The sequence below is a fragment of the Rhinolophus ferrumequinum genome, chromosome 22, assembly GCF_004115265.2.
Source record: "Rhinolophus ferrumequinum isolate MPI-CBG mRhiFer1 chromosome 22, mRhiFer1_v1.p, whole genome shotgun sequence".
NCBI classification, from domain to species: domain Eukaryota; kingdom Metazoa; phylum Chordata; class Mammalia; order Chiroptera; family Rhinolophidae; genus Rhinolophus; species Rhinolophus ferrumequinum.
The window spans coordinates 12,885,485-12,897,756 of record NC_046305.1 but is presented as its reverse complement, the minus strand read 5'-3'; the positions used below and the strand labels follow the sequence as shown (position 1 = coordinate 12,897,756).

Sequence of the window (12,272 nt, the reverse complement as noted above, 5' to 3'; positions counted from 1 at the left end):
CACCTAACATTTATTATGCACCAAGTGTGATCAATTTTTCAAATTTGCATTAATTGGCATTACACTAAACGATTGAACAGGAGAAGCTATTTTACCTCATCTTTATTCACTTATCCCTGAAATATTCTTGTCATGCTCCTCCCTGAAAAGCAGAACGTAATGGCTCGTACCTTATATAGATCACCATGGTTATTGGGCATTCCTGGCATTTTATTTCTTACTATTTTTACTTTTATATATAAATTCTTCAGAATTTTCTTTCCTGTGTTTTATTATACCATTTTTCTTGGCACCATTATAAAATAAATGTCATTATTTTACATTTTTTACTCTCTCTTCTTTTGGGACTCACGTTCTGAAGTCTCTTCGGGGGCACACACTATTCCTTCCACCGGCAACACAGAGCTTCCCAGCCCTGGAAACTAGGGCGGGATGTTCGCAAGATACGTGCTAATTCATTCCCGGGACAGAATCTTCCTTGCTGATATTCTTCTACATGTTCAGAAGGAATAAACATGAGTTCGCAATAGAACCGTGAGGTTAAAAACCAGATAGAAGCATCCGAGGGGTTGCCGACACCCCACGCATTCGCCGCGTCCTGGAACCCCAGACACTCAGGGTACGTTTCTCTCAGAGGTAGGAAAAGGACTGTTTGAACCTAAAACTACTGAATGCAGTGGCTGAACAAGTGGGACTATGAGGCTGAGTAGTTAAACCTGGCAGGAAGCTAAGAAATACCTATTTAAAGGAGCAGAGAGGTGACTTTCAGTGGGTGAGCTGCCCTGGGCCGCAGCAGCAAATCCATCACCCACGCTGTGGCCGGGATTTATTTTTCCTCTCACTTGTGTAGCGATCCCGGTTTCCATTTTAATATTTAGAAGGTAGGTTCAGTTGATGGACACTTTGTGTAATAAAAGGCTCTTTCAAAGTACGTGCACACGTGCACACACAGGATAAAAAGTGGCACCGCCAGAGCCTGTGGCTTTCATGGAGTACATTTGTAGGGCCCAACGCTTAGTCCTGGATATGTTTATAGCACTTTAGCTCTGTTTGTGAGTCTGGAGCCCTTCCAGGAAAAGAAGAGAAAGACATATATTATTGTTTATAATCTGCTTTATTCCGCCAAACCTTGACTGAACAGACTTGTGGATTGCTGTTTAAATCCCTCAGTGCCTTTAACTACCGATGGGGAAAGTGGTTAATACGTATTCTAAACGAAGCTTGGCATCCACTCCAGGAAATCACTTTAATTGAGAAGCATTAAATGTTAAAATGATTCTAAAAAAAAAATAATAAAGCCAGCACACATATTGCGTATAAAAGTCCAGACACATCAGTAATACAGGTTCTTGGTTATCGTATTCCTCTAGCCAGAGTGAGCTTTAAGCCCTGCAGTTGACAGGTGTCGAAAAAGTGACTTTCAATTCCCAGGTGGCTATCTGGAGGCAGCCACCCATCCACTGGCCAGGGAGCGGACAACCATCAGGGCTCCACTTTAGAGGAGGTGAGGGAGCTGTCAACTTTATAGATGTTTGTTTTTCTGGAATAATAAGCTAGTCCCAGGTGACTAAAATACGAGATTTAACCCCGAAGTCCTTGCCTGGGCTTTCCATTGCTGTCCTGAAGCCATCTGTTGAAACCTATTTACCATTTTAATGGCCTTTTTAAAAAAAAACTGCTGATTTCCAACTCCAAGTATGTGCCAAGACCACTCTTTTGGCTCTATATTTTATCTTTCAGGGAGCAATTCCCAGCCTTTCCAAAATCCCCAATTCTCTCCCAACCAACAGGAGATATCCTCATCCAGGGCTGGCAAGCAAGTGAGAGAAAGATAAATCTTTAAAAACAAAAACTCTCCCCCCACTCTAGAGATAGCCCAGCCTGCATCAGCCTAGAAAGTTCTGGCCAGTTCAGCGGTCTGCTAAACAACCCAAAGGATGAATAAGTCACATGGCAACCGTTTTCTCCTGGTAGCCCCTTCCGTGAGGGGGGGAAAAGCGTACTTTCTCTGGGAGAGCCTGTGACTTGTTCATTTAATTACAAGATAACTTCCCAGTTGATAACCTATCTAAATTCACTTTTTGTGTTCAGCAGGGGAGAGGGCCAAAGGCAGAATCACCAAAGGTTCTAAAGGAAAGTCTTGAAAGCACGTTGGACAAAAATGAGGGAAGAAAATGAATGAAAAAGTCATAAAGAGGCAAATGTTATCATCACCAGCCCAGGCCCGCTTTCTCTGGAAGGATGTGATGTACTCTCCTAGGACAGGAGCTGACGATTTGTAAGATTTTATTTAATAGTGTCGATGGCTTCTTTTTATTACTCCTTTTGAAGGGACAGTAATAAAAAAGTTCCCTCATCCTCACGATTTGGCCCCATTTTGTAAACATAGTTTTTGTTTTTATTTTCTCCCTCCTGACTCACAGTATTTCCTCACCAGCAGTAGCTAACCATTGCTTACTTCCCCCGGGCAGCCATGTCCCAAACAGTCGCCCTGACTGAGCTCCATTGCTCACGGCTCATCGCACAGCCCGCAGGGAAGGCAGGGGAGTTCCAGATGAGAGAACTGAAGTAGCTCTGCTGAGGAGGTATGGCAAAGGGATGCAACACTTTTCTGTATCGTAAAGGACAATTTTTTAAACTGTGTCTGAAATATCAAACCGAAGGAAATACATTCAGATGCATTGAGGATAATCCCTCTTATGATTTTACTTCTACTTTGGCAATTGGTTAAAATTTACTACACACTGCCTTTGATCTCTTTTTAATCTTTTTCTGGTTTTTAGCTGAGTAGGATTCTGCGCCCGAGGAGAAAGAAGGCTAAGAAAGCAGTGGAAACACTGACTTTTGAGCCTTTGTCGGTTCTCCTGAGTTTGTGTCTATTTCATTCTTTCTAGCGAGTGATTTCTCTCCCTTATTCCTCTTAAGCAGTTGTCCTTTTGGAAAGCCACTGTCAGAAAGAGAATCATATGCTCAGGGGCTGGTCACCAGTGACCAAATCAGAAAGAATGACCAGATCTTCTCCTTCTTTGTGAGCTGAGAACTCATTTGATAATTCCCCAAAATTACTAGATTAGCATTGTGGTGGAAACAGGAGCTCAAAGTGGCAACAGTCCAATGAATTGTCAGCCTGATAGATTCAAAACAATTGCTGGTATATTGAAAGCAAAGACCCGATATAGAAAGGCTCGTGACGAGGGGTTTGAGAATGGAAGACTAAAGATATGGTATATCATAAATCCCTTCCCGAAATAGCAGAGAGTTGAGTCTCCACTAAAAGACCTTTAGCCCTTCCAACGATCTCACTGGAGGTCCCGCCTGGGAGGTACAACCTTTGCTGTTTGACGGGGTAGCCTGTGGGGCACACAGTGGGCTTAGGACTTAGGCAGAGTCCCGACAACCTGGTGGCAGCGTTAGACTGAGAACTCAGAGGCCCTGAACCCAACCTCATGCTTTGTACGTAAACAAGTCATTCTTGTGTGTAGTGCCACACACATTCTTGTGTGTAGAGACACGATGGCAGAGGAGTTGTCACTTCCACTGTCTAAGGAGTCGCAGAATACCTTACCAAGTACTCCGGGATAACTAGTCGCTCCACAGGTGATGAGTGAGTTTCCCCTGCCCATTCTCCTGAGCCAGACTATAAGCACTTTCCAACAGCACTTTCTGCAGTGATAGAAACGTTTTCTATCTGTGTGGCCACGTACGGTAGCCCCTCGCCATGTGTCGCTATAGAGCACGTGAAATATGGCTAAGGCGAGGAACTAAACTTCTCGTTTTACTTCATATTAAATGTAAATAGCTACAGGTGGCTAGTAGCTACCATAGTGGACAGTACACCTCTATTTGAATCTTCTCTCCAACCAAAGCAAACTAATCGCTAATGAAAACAGCACTCTCGTTTTTCCTAAATGGGACTCCAGCGCTAAAGAAATACTATGACTTTTTTTTTTAATGAAAGAATCTCTGTTGCTTTTTCCATTCCAGCTAAACTTGAGTACCTGCACGCTAAGAAAGTCTCCTACAGAGAAAAAAAATCTGAATGGAGATGTTCCTAGAAAAGCTTATCCAAGAGCCCAGGTGACGCTGATGAGGTGTTTCCATCCTATCCACCTCTCCCCCAGATTTAGACATTTGCACACACTTTCTCTAGGGAGGAAATGTGTAAGTGTGAAGGACACACAGTAACTAAAAATGATGTGATCAACAGGTTTTCCCTGAGTCTAGGAACAGAGGATTGGGCCCCAGAAAATTGCAATGAGAAAAATCAGAGAACTTCCTCTAACCAGCTCTTCATGGAGCGGTTCAGGTACTTATGGTTGTAAGTAGTTCTGGCATTCAGCTTTGTAATTTGGGTTTTCTTCTGGTGATGAAAGGGTCCCAGGTCAGCACAGCCTTTTATTTGATTTAGGTCAAGAGAAAAAACTTCCAGAAAACCAAATGAAAAGCACGACACATCAGCTTCTAAAGAACTTCCATATTTATTTGACATAGCTTTACCATACACATCTCATGCCAACACACAGGAGGCATATACAAACAAACGCACCAGCTTCTGTGTTCCAAAGTCACATGGCAATAAATAAGGAGGGGTGGGTCCTTTTTTTTTTTTTCTTTTTCCGGGAAATGAGACTTCATTTCTTTTTAACTGTACAAAATTTACACTGCGAAGGGTGAGGGCAACAATCCAGAGCTTAGGGGTTCCGGGGCTTTGAGGCCTGAATGCAGGTTCAGAGCAGCCTCTGGGCTCGTGCAGCCTGGAACCTGCCTGTTTGGCGGAACGCCGTCCTCACGTGGGGGGATACAAACGACTCTTGTCTCTATGTGGGCAGCAGATGAGAGTGGGGGTGTCCTCCTCTGTCCACCTGTGCTCTGCCTCCCTAAGCAAAGGAACGCTTGGCACACCTGCCAAACCTGCACCTGCCCCCTCACCAGAGCTGGCAGCATGAAACTGTGCTTTCACTGTGGGCCTACCAAGCAGAGTGTGGGTGGGATGACTTTGCTGCTCTCTCTCTTTTTGGCTCCAGTCACCATGTGAGAGCAGTTGGAGCAACTGCTGCAAAAAGGGCCAACTGACCAATCCAAGAAAGAGAGAGCCAGTGATGTGCTTTTTATTTAGCTTTCAGCCCAGAGCCCTTCGGCAGCAGGCAATAAAACAAAACTCATTTCCGCTTAATTGAATTTTTCTTCATCTCACGGTTTCCAATTTTTAAAGTGCAATGTTTAAAAATGAGCCTCCTCTGTCCTTCCAGACCCGGCTGGCTGAAGAGGTACGGTCATTATTTCCATGGGTATAACCAAGTTGTCAGTAGTGGCGTGAGGGAGGGGTGGGGTGGGAGCATGGGTGCCAGGCAAACTGTCACCCACCACACAGCCTTTGCTCAGCTGCAGCCTTCTACCTCCCTCCTGCAAGAAGGCAGTTATTGCAAAAGAACGAGCTTGAGCTTCAGAGAGCGTTGCGTCTGTTTTTCTACAGGTTACTTATGCTTCTTGCAAAGTGAACTTCATTACGTGGATCTAATGGCCCCAATTATCTTATTAGATTTCATGTTTTACGTTGGCCAAAAAAAAAGAAATGTAAAGACACGGCCAAATGTTTTTCTTATTATGAATTTTGCCCTCTTTCCCTGACGTGTCACTGTATTGGTTTACAGGAATAATGTTATCGATACGGTAGTTGATTTTTACTTTATATTATGTTCATACTTATCAGATGAGGCAAGAAAGAAAGCACAGAGACAGAAAGGAGTTTGCTTCCGGTTGCACAGCACATCCCTGAAAGGGCCAGGACCAGGCTTTGCAACACTGTGATCTAGCCAGTGGGCCAGCTTAGACCTTGCATTTGGTATTTCCTCTGTGGCTTTATTACTTTTCAGGAAATAGAGATTCTTCCATAACCCCGCAGGTCCCATTTTTGCTTATTCCAGTTACCACTGGAAACTTGGGTGGTGTTGGGTTTTTTAAACGATTAATTTGCTCCCAGATTCAGAAGCCTGCTATCCTAAGGTCTATGAGCCAGGCACTGCAGATAAACGTTGCTAGTTAATTGCTCTCTTAGAGCCAAAGACAGGTCCAAATAATGTAAATGGTTCTAGAAGGCCTCATTTCATTTTTAAAATTCATCTATGTCATTTTAGCAACAGGGAACCAGCTGCCATGTAACACCTTACATATACCTCAGTAATTGACTACTGAGCAATAGAGGATTGCCTGGAAGAGGGTCTCAAGAGAAGGTTCTGTGTTCTCCACCTCCGGGCTACAAAAGAGCCAAGGAACAGTCTTGGCACGTGGGGGCTCCTGGGTGGCACTGGCACATCCATAATGCTAACCCCTCTTGCAAGGAGAGCCACTTAAAATCTGAGACCTCCTGTGGCTGTGCTTCTCAGTGGGGCACCAATGTTTGCTACTCTCTGGGGAGGTGGCTCTGGGGAACTGAAATCCAAGCTCTCCTAGGTTTGGGCCAGTGCTCTCAAGAGCTCGTCCAGCTAGCCAACCCCACCAAAACCAAAGGCTTTCTTCCCAGCTTCAACTGCACTGCTCACTGAGTTCCTCAAGAGACTTTAGTTCTGCTGTTAGCATGATGGAGGAAGGCCTCCCATTTTCCCATCATTGACTAGGGAGTGAGCGTGATTGACTCGCATACAAAAACAAAGACTGGTCAACTGACCTTAAACAACCAGTGTTACACAGAGGGGGTGTGCCCCTTGAGAGAGCCTGCTCTTTGCGAACTACACTCACCAAAAATAGGAAGTGCCTCGGAGACCCCATCGGATACCACGCCGAGTAATGGAGCTGTGCCAGTGGTCTGGGTGGGACGGTCTGTAACTGGTTCATTGCCCAGCACAGTCTTTCTCCTGTGTACTGTGAGCAGCCTGCTAAGAACAGTGTTTGAGACTCTGTCCTCTAAAAAGACAGTGGCACTTGCCTTTCCTTCACATGGCTTGTTATCTTGCCTCTGTGTCTCCATCCCTTCCCGGCCCCACTGTTCATGTTATTGGGAATTTCTGGTAGCACAGAATTGTCTCGGCTTCCTACTCCATCATCCCTACTCTTGGAGCCTCAAGAAGAGAACCTACATTTGCAGGCTCCCCAAGCAAAACTCACAATTGCAGCACATACAAAACTAAGGGTACACTCCAAATTGGATCAGAGAAAAGGTCGCCTGCAGGCTGATCCCAGGAATTTATGGACTACATATTTTCAGGAAGCTTAACTGACCTTAGTGTAGTCCTGGGAGGCGTTTACAGAAGCTGCAGCCGCCAAGGAGGAAGCATTTATTTCTTCCTTGATTCTACCTACCACACACCTAAATCTTAGTGGTCCTCAAAAGGTGATGAACACAGAAGAAAAGGGCCTTAAGGTTTTGGGCCCCATCGTGTCACGTGAAAGAAAGGCAGTCCCTTCTTACCCTTTCCTATGCTCCTGATCTTGTTTCAGAAAATGGGAAGCACAGAGAAGCAAACCTCCGTGTCCCGAGGGGACTGGAGTAGATTCCACCTGCCAAAGTTCCCGTGTGCACCCTCTAGAACTTCCTGACAGACAGGTGGTCGATGCAAAAAGTGGGAGGGACAGCACCACTCACTGCGACAAGTGTTTCCCACAGAAGTGCAATCTGTCACAAAGCAGGGTTTGCCCTTGCCCTTGCCTCAGGCGTGGTGGTGGGGTGCTACCGCAAACCCATAAGCTGAGAGTCTGCACCGCCACTGGCCAGAGAGCTCCCCTTTCTGAGCAAGTGCAGGACTGGAGTACCACAGGGCCTGGCGTGAGTCCAGCCAGCAACCCAGAAACCCAGAGAGATGCAGCCCAACCAGCACTTAGAACCCTCTGGACAATTTTTGGGATGCTCTCTAAATGATTCCTCCCAACCAAGATGGGCCAAAAGGCTCTGCTAGTACACGGAAGGGGCCAAGACTGCACTCCAACCGCGTCAGCTAGCACCGCAGAGAAAGCTCTCGTGTTTTTAAAGGGCTGCAGGTGGGGGTGGACTTACAGACTCATCTAAACCAACTCCCTCAATACAAACTCACAATATCATTTTCACCCGACAGGAGGGGGAACCCTGGGAGGCTGGCATCTGCTGACTTGGCTACACGGACTGCAAGTTTGGAACCCAAATGGAGCTGCAAATGTTTTCACTGATTGTCGTTCTGTTCTCTCCATATTTTAGCTTTGATCGTTTTGTAACCCACAGCCTGTCTAGTGGAATAAATGATACGAGCAAATTAAAAAGGCACATTGTGCTCCGAGGGGACTCATCAGGCAGTCGCTGTGATGGTCCAGGGCCACTCAGCTCCAGCCTCAGAGTCACCTGCAATGAAAACCACTTCTTGCCATCAGGGATGGATTCAGTGATATGGATGAGCTTTCTAACAAACCAAAACGGACAGATATTCTCGGGCTTGTACTTCTGGGCAGGGAAGAGGTCATATTTTTGACAGCAGAAGAAAACAGGAGGGGGCATGTTTCAATCTCAAACTGTGGCCATCAACATTTCCACTGACCTTTCACAAGTGACTTTTTTATTTCGAAAATTAGGTGGTCCAGAAATCACTTTTATTATGCTTAAAGGCTGTGATGTCGCTGCCTCAGGAACCTCAGTTCTGGCGAGAGCACTGGTTTGGGAGGCACCTCAAGAAACACAGCAGCTGGAGCAGAGTTCCCACAGGCCGCAGTGGGCCCACACAGTCGCCTGTGCTCCCAAGCACTGAGCAGCCAAAGCTTGTAAGCAGGGCGGGGGAGGGAGCCAACAAGCCAGCACCCTAGCGCTCTAGGCCGTGTGCCCTGTGCCGTGTTCTGAGAGGAGGCAGCTCTCCGGCCGCTTCCCAGGAGAACAACGCCCTACAAGCGCTGACCTCCGAGGGATCAGCAGAGGACCTCCTTCCACACTGGCGCACTTCTGATCCTAAAAAGGTAAGTCTTTTTTGATCCTTGAAGATATTCTCTCAAGCCAGAAGGACAGGTAGGGTGGGGAGGAGAGATGTTTAAAAAGGAGGATGATCCATTTCATCGAGCCAAGAGGCTGGGCTAGTTGGAAAGTCGGGATAGCCTACACTGCTTCCTGTGGAGATGTCAGAGGTGGGTCCCCCAGCCATGGCTCTCAGCGTCTGGCTTACTCCCTGCCCTGCATGTGCAATGATGCCCAAGTTACTGTCCACCGTGTAATCCAGCCCATTGAGCAAAGGAGCGTGGGATGGCAGGGACGATATGGAGGATGGAGACTGGGGGATTCCATAGGGGCTCCCATCCCTCAAGTCCTGATAGGATTGTCCTGTCCCGTCCATGGAGAAGCTCCCATTCATTAACTGTCCGCCTGTAACGTCCCCCACGTTGCCATAAATCCTATTGGTGTGGCCAAGTTCTGAAAGAATTTGATCCTCTGTGGACAAAAGAATGGAGATTTATTGTCAGCCGCCAGGACTCCAGTGGTCCCCTGTTCTTCACCACCTAGGAACACACATGACCAGGAAAGAAGCCCGACGATGGCAGCTGCCTTGCTGCCACGTCAGTCTGTCCTCCAGAGACTGACCCATGTCAAGAGGGAAAACCAGAAGCAACACCTGCAGAGACTAAATTCCTAGGACCCAGAAGGCTGGACAGTGTTTGGTAAGCTTGTTGGTCCCATGTCGCTCATGTACTAAGATACTCTGGCTACACCGAGGACATCACAAATGGAAACTATGACAAGATTTCATCGGAAAGCTCTCAAGCTGAGTAAAGTGCTGGGTGTAGTTGGTTAGGAAACAAGCAGGCCCCTATGGTATAGGTAGCTAAGGACCACTCTTAACATGTGTACAAAATCCTTCTGGTCCACCTGGAAAAGTGGTTCAATATCAAAGGACTTGGTTTCTCTATCTAATAAACTTTTCACCAGGGACAGTGCTGATTTGATTAAGGCAAATGGACCGTCTTGTTTCTTGGAGAACTTCATTAAGGGGATCTAATGGAATCTTTGCCACCTGGAAGAATTCAGCTCTCCAACAGAGGTGGGCAGTTTTAGTCTTAAGAAGTTAAGGATTATACAATTACCTGAGAGACCAACGATATGTCAACCTGGGGACCTGCCAGCATCCAACAAAAAGGAGTTACAAGACAAGACTTGACAGTCCTGTGTGTTCCCGTCATTGATTTCAGCAGCTCAGATGGGATGAAGTGGTTTTCCCAACCCCACCAAGAGGTCTGGAAGGTGAGCGTGAGGCCCTTGAGCCCTCCCCAGGGCCCCAGGACAGACCTCTAGGCCGAGCTACAGTCCTCTCAGGGCATCGTGCTCCTGGCAGGCAGCTTGTGCCATCCTCTGCCCCACTTTTCTATTCCCACCTGGGCCTGTGCATCAGTGGCTATCTAACCCCCACCGAGACTGGACTTCAACACCCTTGCCTTCTGACAACCTGCCCTAGGCCTGCCCCCATTCCAGCCATGAAAATGAAGAGAGGAGGAGAGCGTGTTTCCTTTAAAGGGGCAAAACGAGGCCGTCTCAGCTCCAGTGTCCAACGGCCATAATTGAGCCTTTTGCCTGTACCTGAGATCGCATAAGACCAGGGCCTCTGTGGGAGCCACCAGCTCCCTGTCTTCCCAGTATGAAAACATGCTGTGCTTTCCCCGAACACCTCCAGTCAGTCGTGTTCACTGATCCCCAGCACTGTGAGGTGGCCAAGGATGTTGTTACTCCCCATTTCTAGATGGGGAAACTGAGGCTCAGGAGCAGTGCACTGATCTGATCGAGCCACAACTGGAAACCCCATGTCTGACCTCAGCTTGGCACTCTCCCCGTCCCAACAGAAAGCCTTCCACATTCGAGGACTCGATATCGGAGAACAGTTACGGCTACTTGCAAACAACCTAAGGGCCCAAAACATGCAGCCATCTGCAATTTTGCTGATGCGCCAACTTGACTGGAGCGCATGCTGCAGAGCCGAGTGCAGGGGGACAGGAAGAGCACAGTGGGGGAGGGGGTCAGGAATGAGGCCAGGCCCCTTCTCACATGCACCACAATATTGATCTCCCAGGGCAAAGGGCCTGGTGAGCTTGTCCTCCCCATCACCAGAAGAGGAGAAAGGGGTCACTCTAGGGGAGCATGGCAGGGAGGCCAGGGCCCCTACAGAGGGGAGAAACGCAGGAGAGGGGCTGAGGGCACAGGATGAGACCCAGGTCCCATCACAGCTGCCGCGGGCTGGTGAGGGAGCCCCCAGTCAGCCGGAGGCCTGGGGGAACCCCGCTTCCACATCTCAGCTGCAGAGCTCTCTTGTTTTGTACTCCTTGTTCCATCTTAAAGGGCCACTACCATGTTCCCCCCCCCCCCCCCCCCCCCCCCCCCCCCCCCCCCCCCCCCCCGCCTTTATGCACGTCGCAGGGGAGAGCCTGTGTTCAGGAGGGAGTCGACAAGGCCTCAGGAAAGATGTCTCCCGAGTGTCAAGGGTTACTGCTTCCCGGGGCCTCTCCCAGGGCGTGGGCCTCGCCCCGCCAGCCCTGCTCACCTCGGAAGCTCAGCTCACTGTCGCTAACCCCACCGTCCTCCGCAGAGCTCTCCTTCTCCTGCTTGCTGCCTGCGCGGCTCCTCTTGACGCTCTTATAGAACTGGCCCCAGCGATGCCGCCCCGCGTCCTTCTTCAGGCGTTTCTCCTTGGCCCTTCTGTTCTGAAACCAAACCTGCCACACAAGCACAAGGGACACACTCGGAGGGTGCCCACCATGAATCCACAGCCCCCCGGGTCGCCGAGACAGGGACTGAAGCCCCAGTAGTTTTGTGGCCAGGAGTATGATGTACCCACCACACCCTCTGCCTCAGCCTCAGAAATCACTCTCCAGCTTTGGCAAATTCCCCGGGGGCAAGGCCCTGAGCGCAGCTCCCCAAAGGGATGAGTGACACCGCAGATGAGGTGATGTTGTGTTTACCTCTCCCTCAGCCTCCTCGTGTAGAGGGTACAGACACCCCTGCCCTTGGCCCCAGGCCCGGAAGCGGTGGCACTTGGGCCCGGGATCCCCAGACTGCAAAGGGGCCCTGGGGACCAGGGTAGCCGGTGTCTCACCTGTACGACCCTCATGTCCAGGCCCGTCTCTGAGGAAAGCTGCTCCCTCACATGCCTGGCGGGCTTGGGGGAGTTCTTGTAGGCATTCTTTAATGTCTCCAGCTGCTTCGCTGTGATGGTGGTCCGAGGCCGCTTAGCTCCGGCCTCTGAGTCGTCTGCAATGAAAACCCCTTCTTACTGGGTCCAGCCCACCTGAAGCAGCTGGGCCTCGTCCCCGGGCCTCCTTTCCTCACGTACACTTGCCTGCTGTGG

General features: G+C 48.8%; 1 protein-coding gene across 1 annotated transcript in view; it reads right to left on the bottom strand.

Moving 5' to 3' along the window:
- Nucleotides 1–8,533: 8,533 nt before the first annotated feature.
- LHX4 (LIM homeobox 4) overlaps nucleotides 8,534–12,272 on the bottom strand; it is a 41,948-nt gene continuing 38,209 nt past the window's right edge. The window contains exons 4-6 of the mRNA XM_033093518.1: nucleotides 12,021–12,175; nucleotides 11,469–11,640; nucleotides 8,534–9,373 (exon numbers count right to left, since the gene is read on the bottom strand). Of these exons, the coding sequence (XP_032949409.1) occupies nucleotides 8,979–9,373; nucleotides 11,469–11,640; nucleotides 12,021–12,175 (722 nt within the window). The 3' untranslated portion in view covers nucleotides 8,534–8,978. The remainder of the gene's footprint in view (nucleotides 9,374–11,468; nucleotides 11,641–12,020; nucleotides 12,176–12,272) is intronic.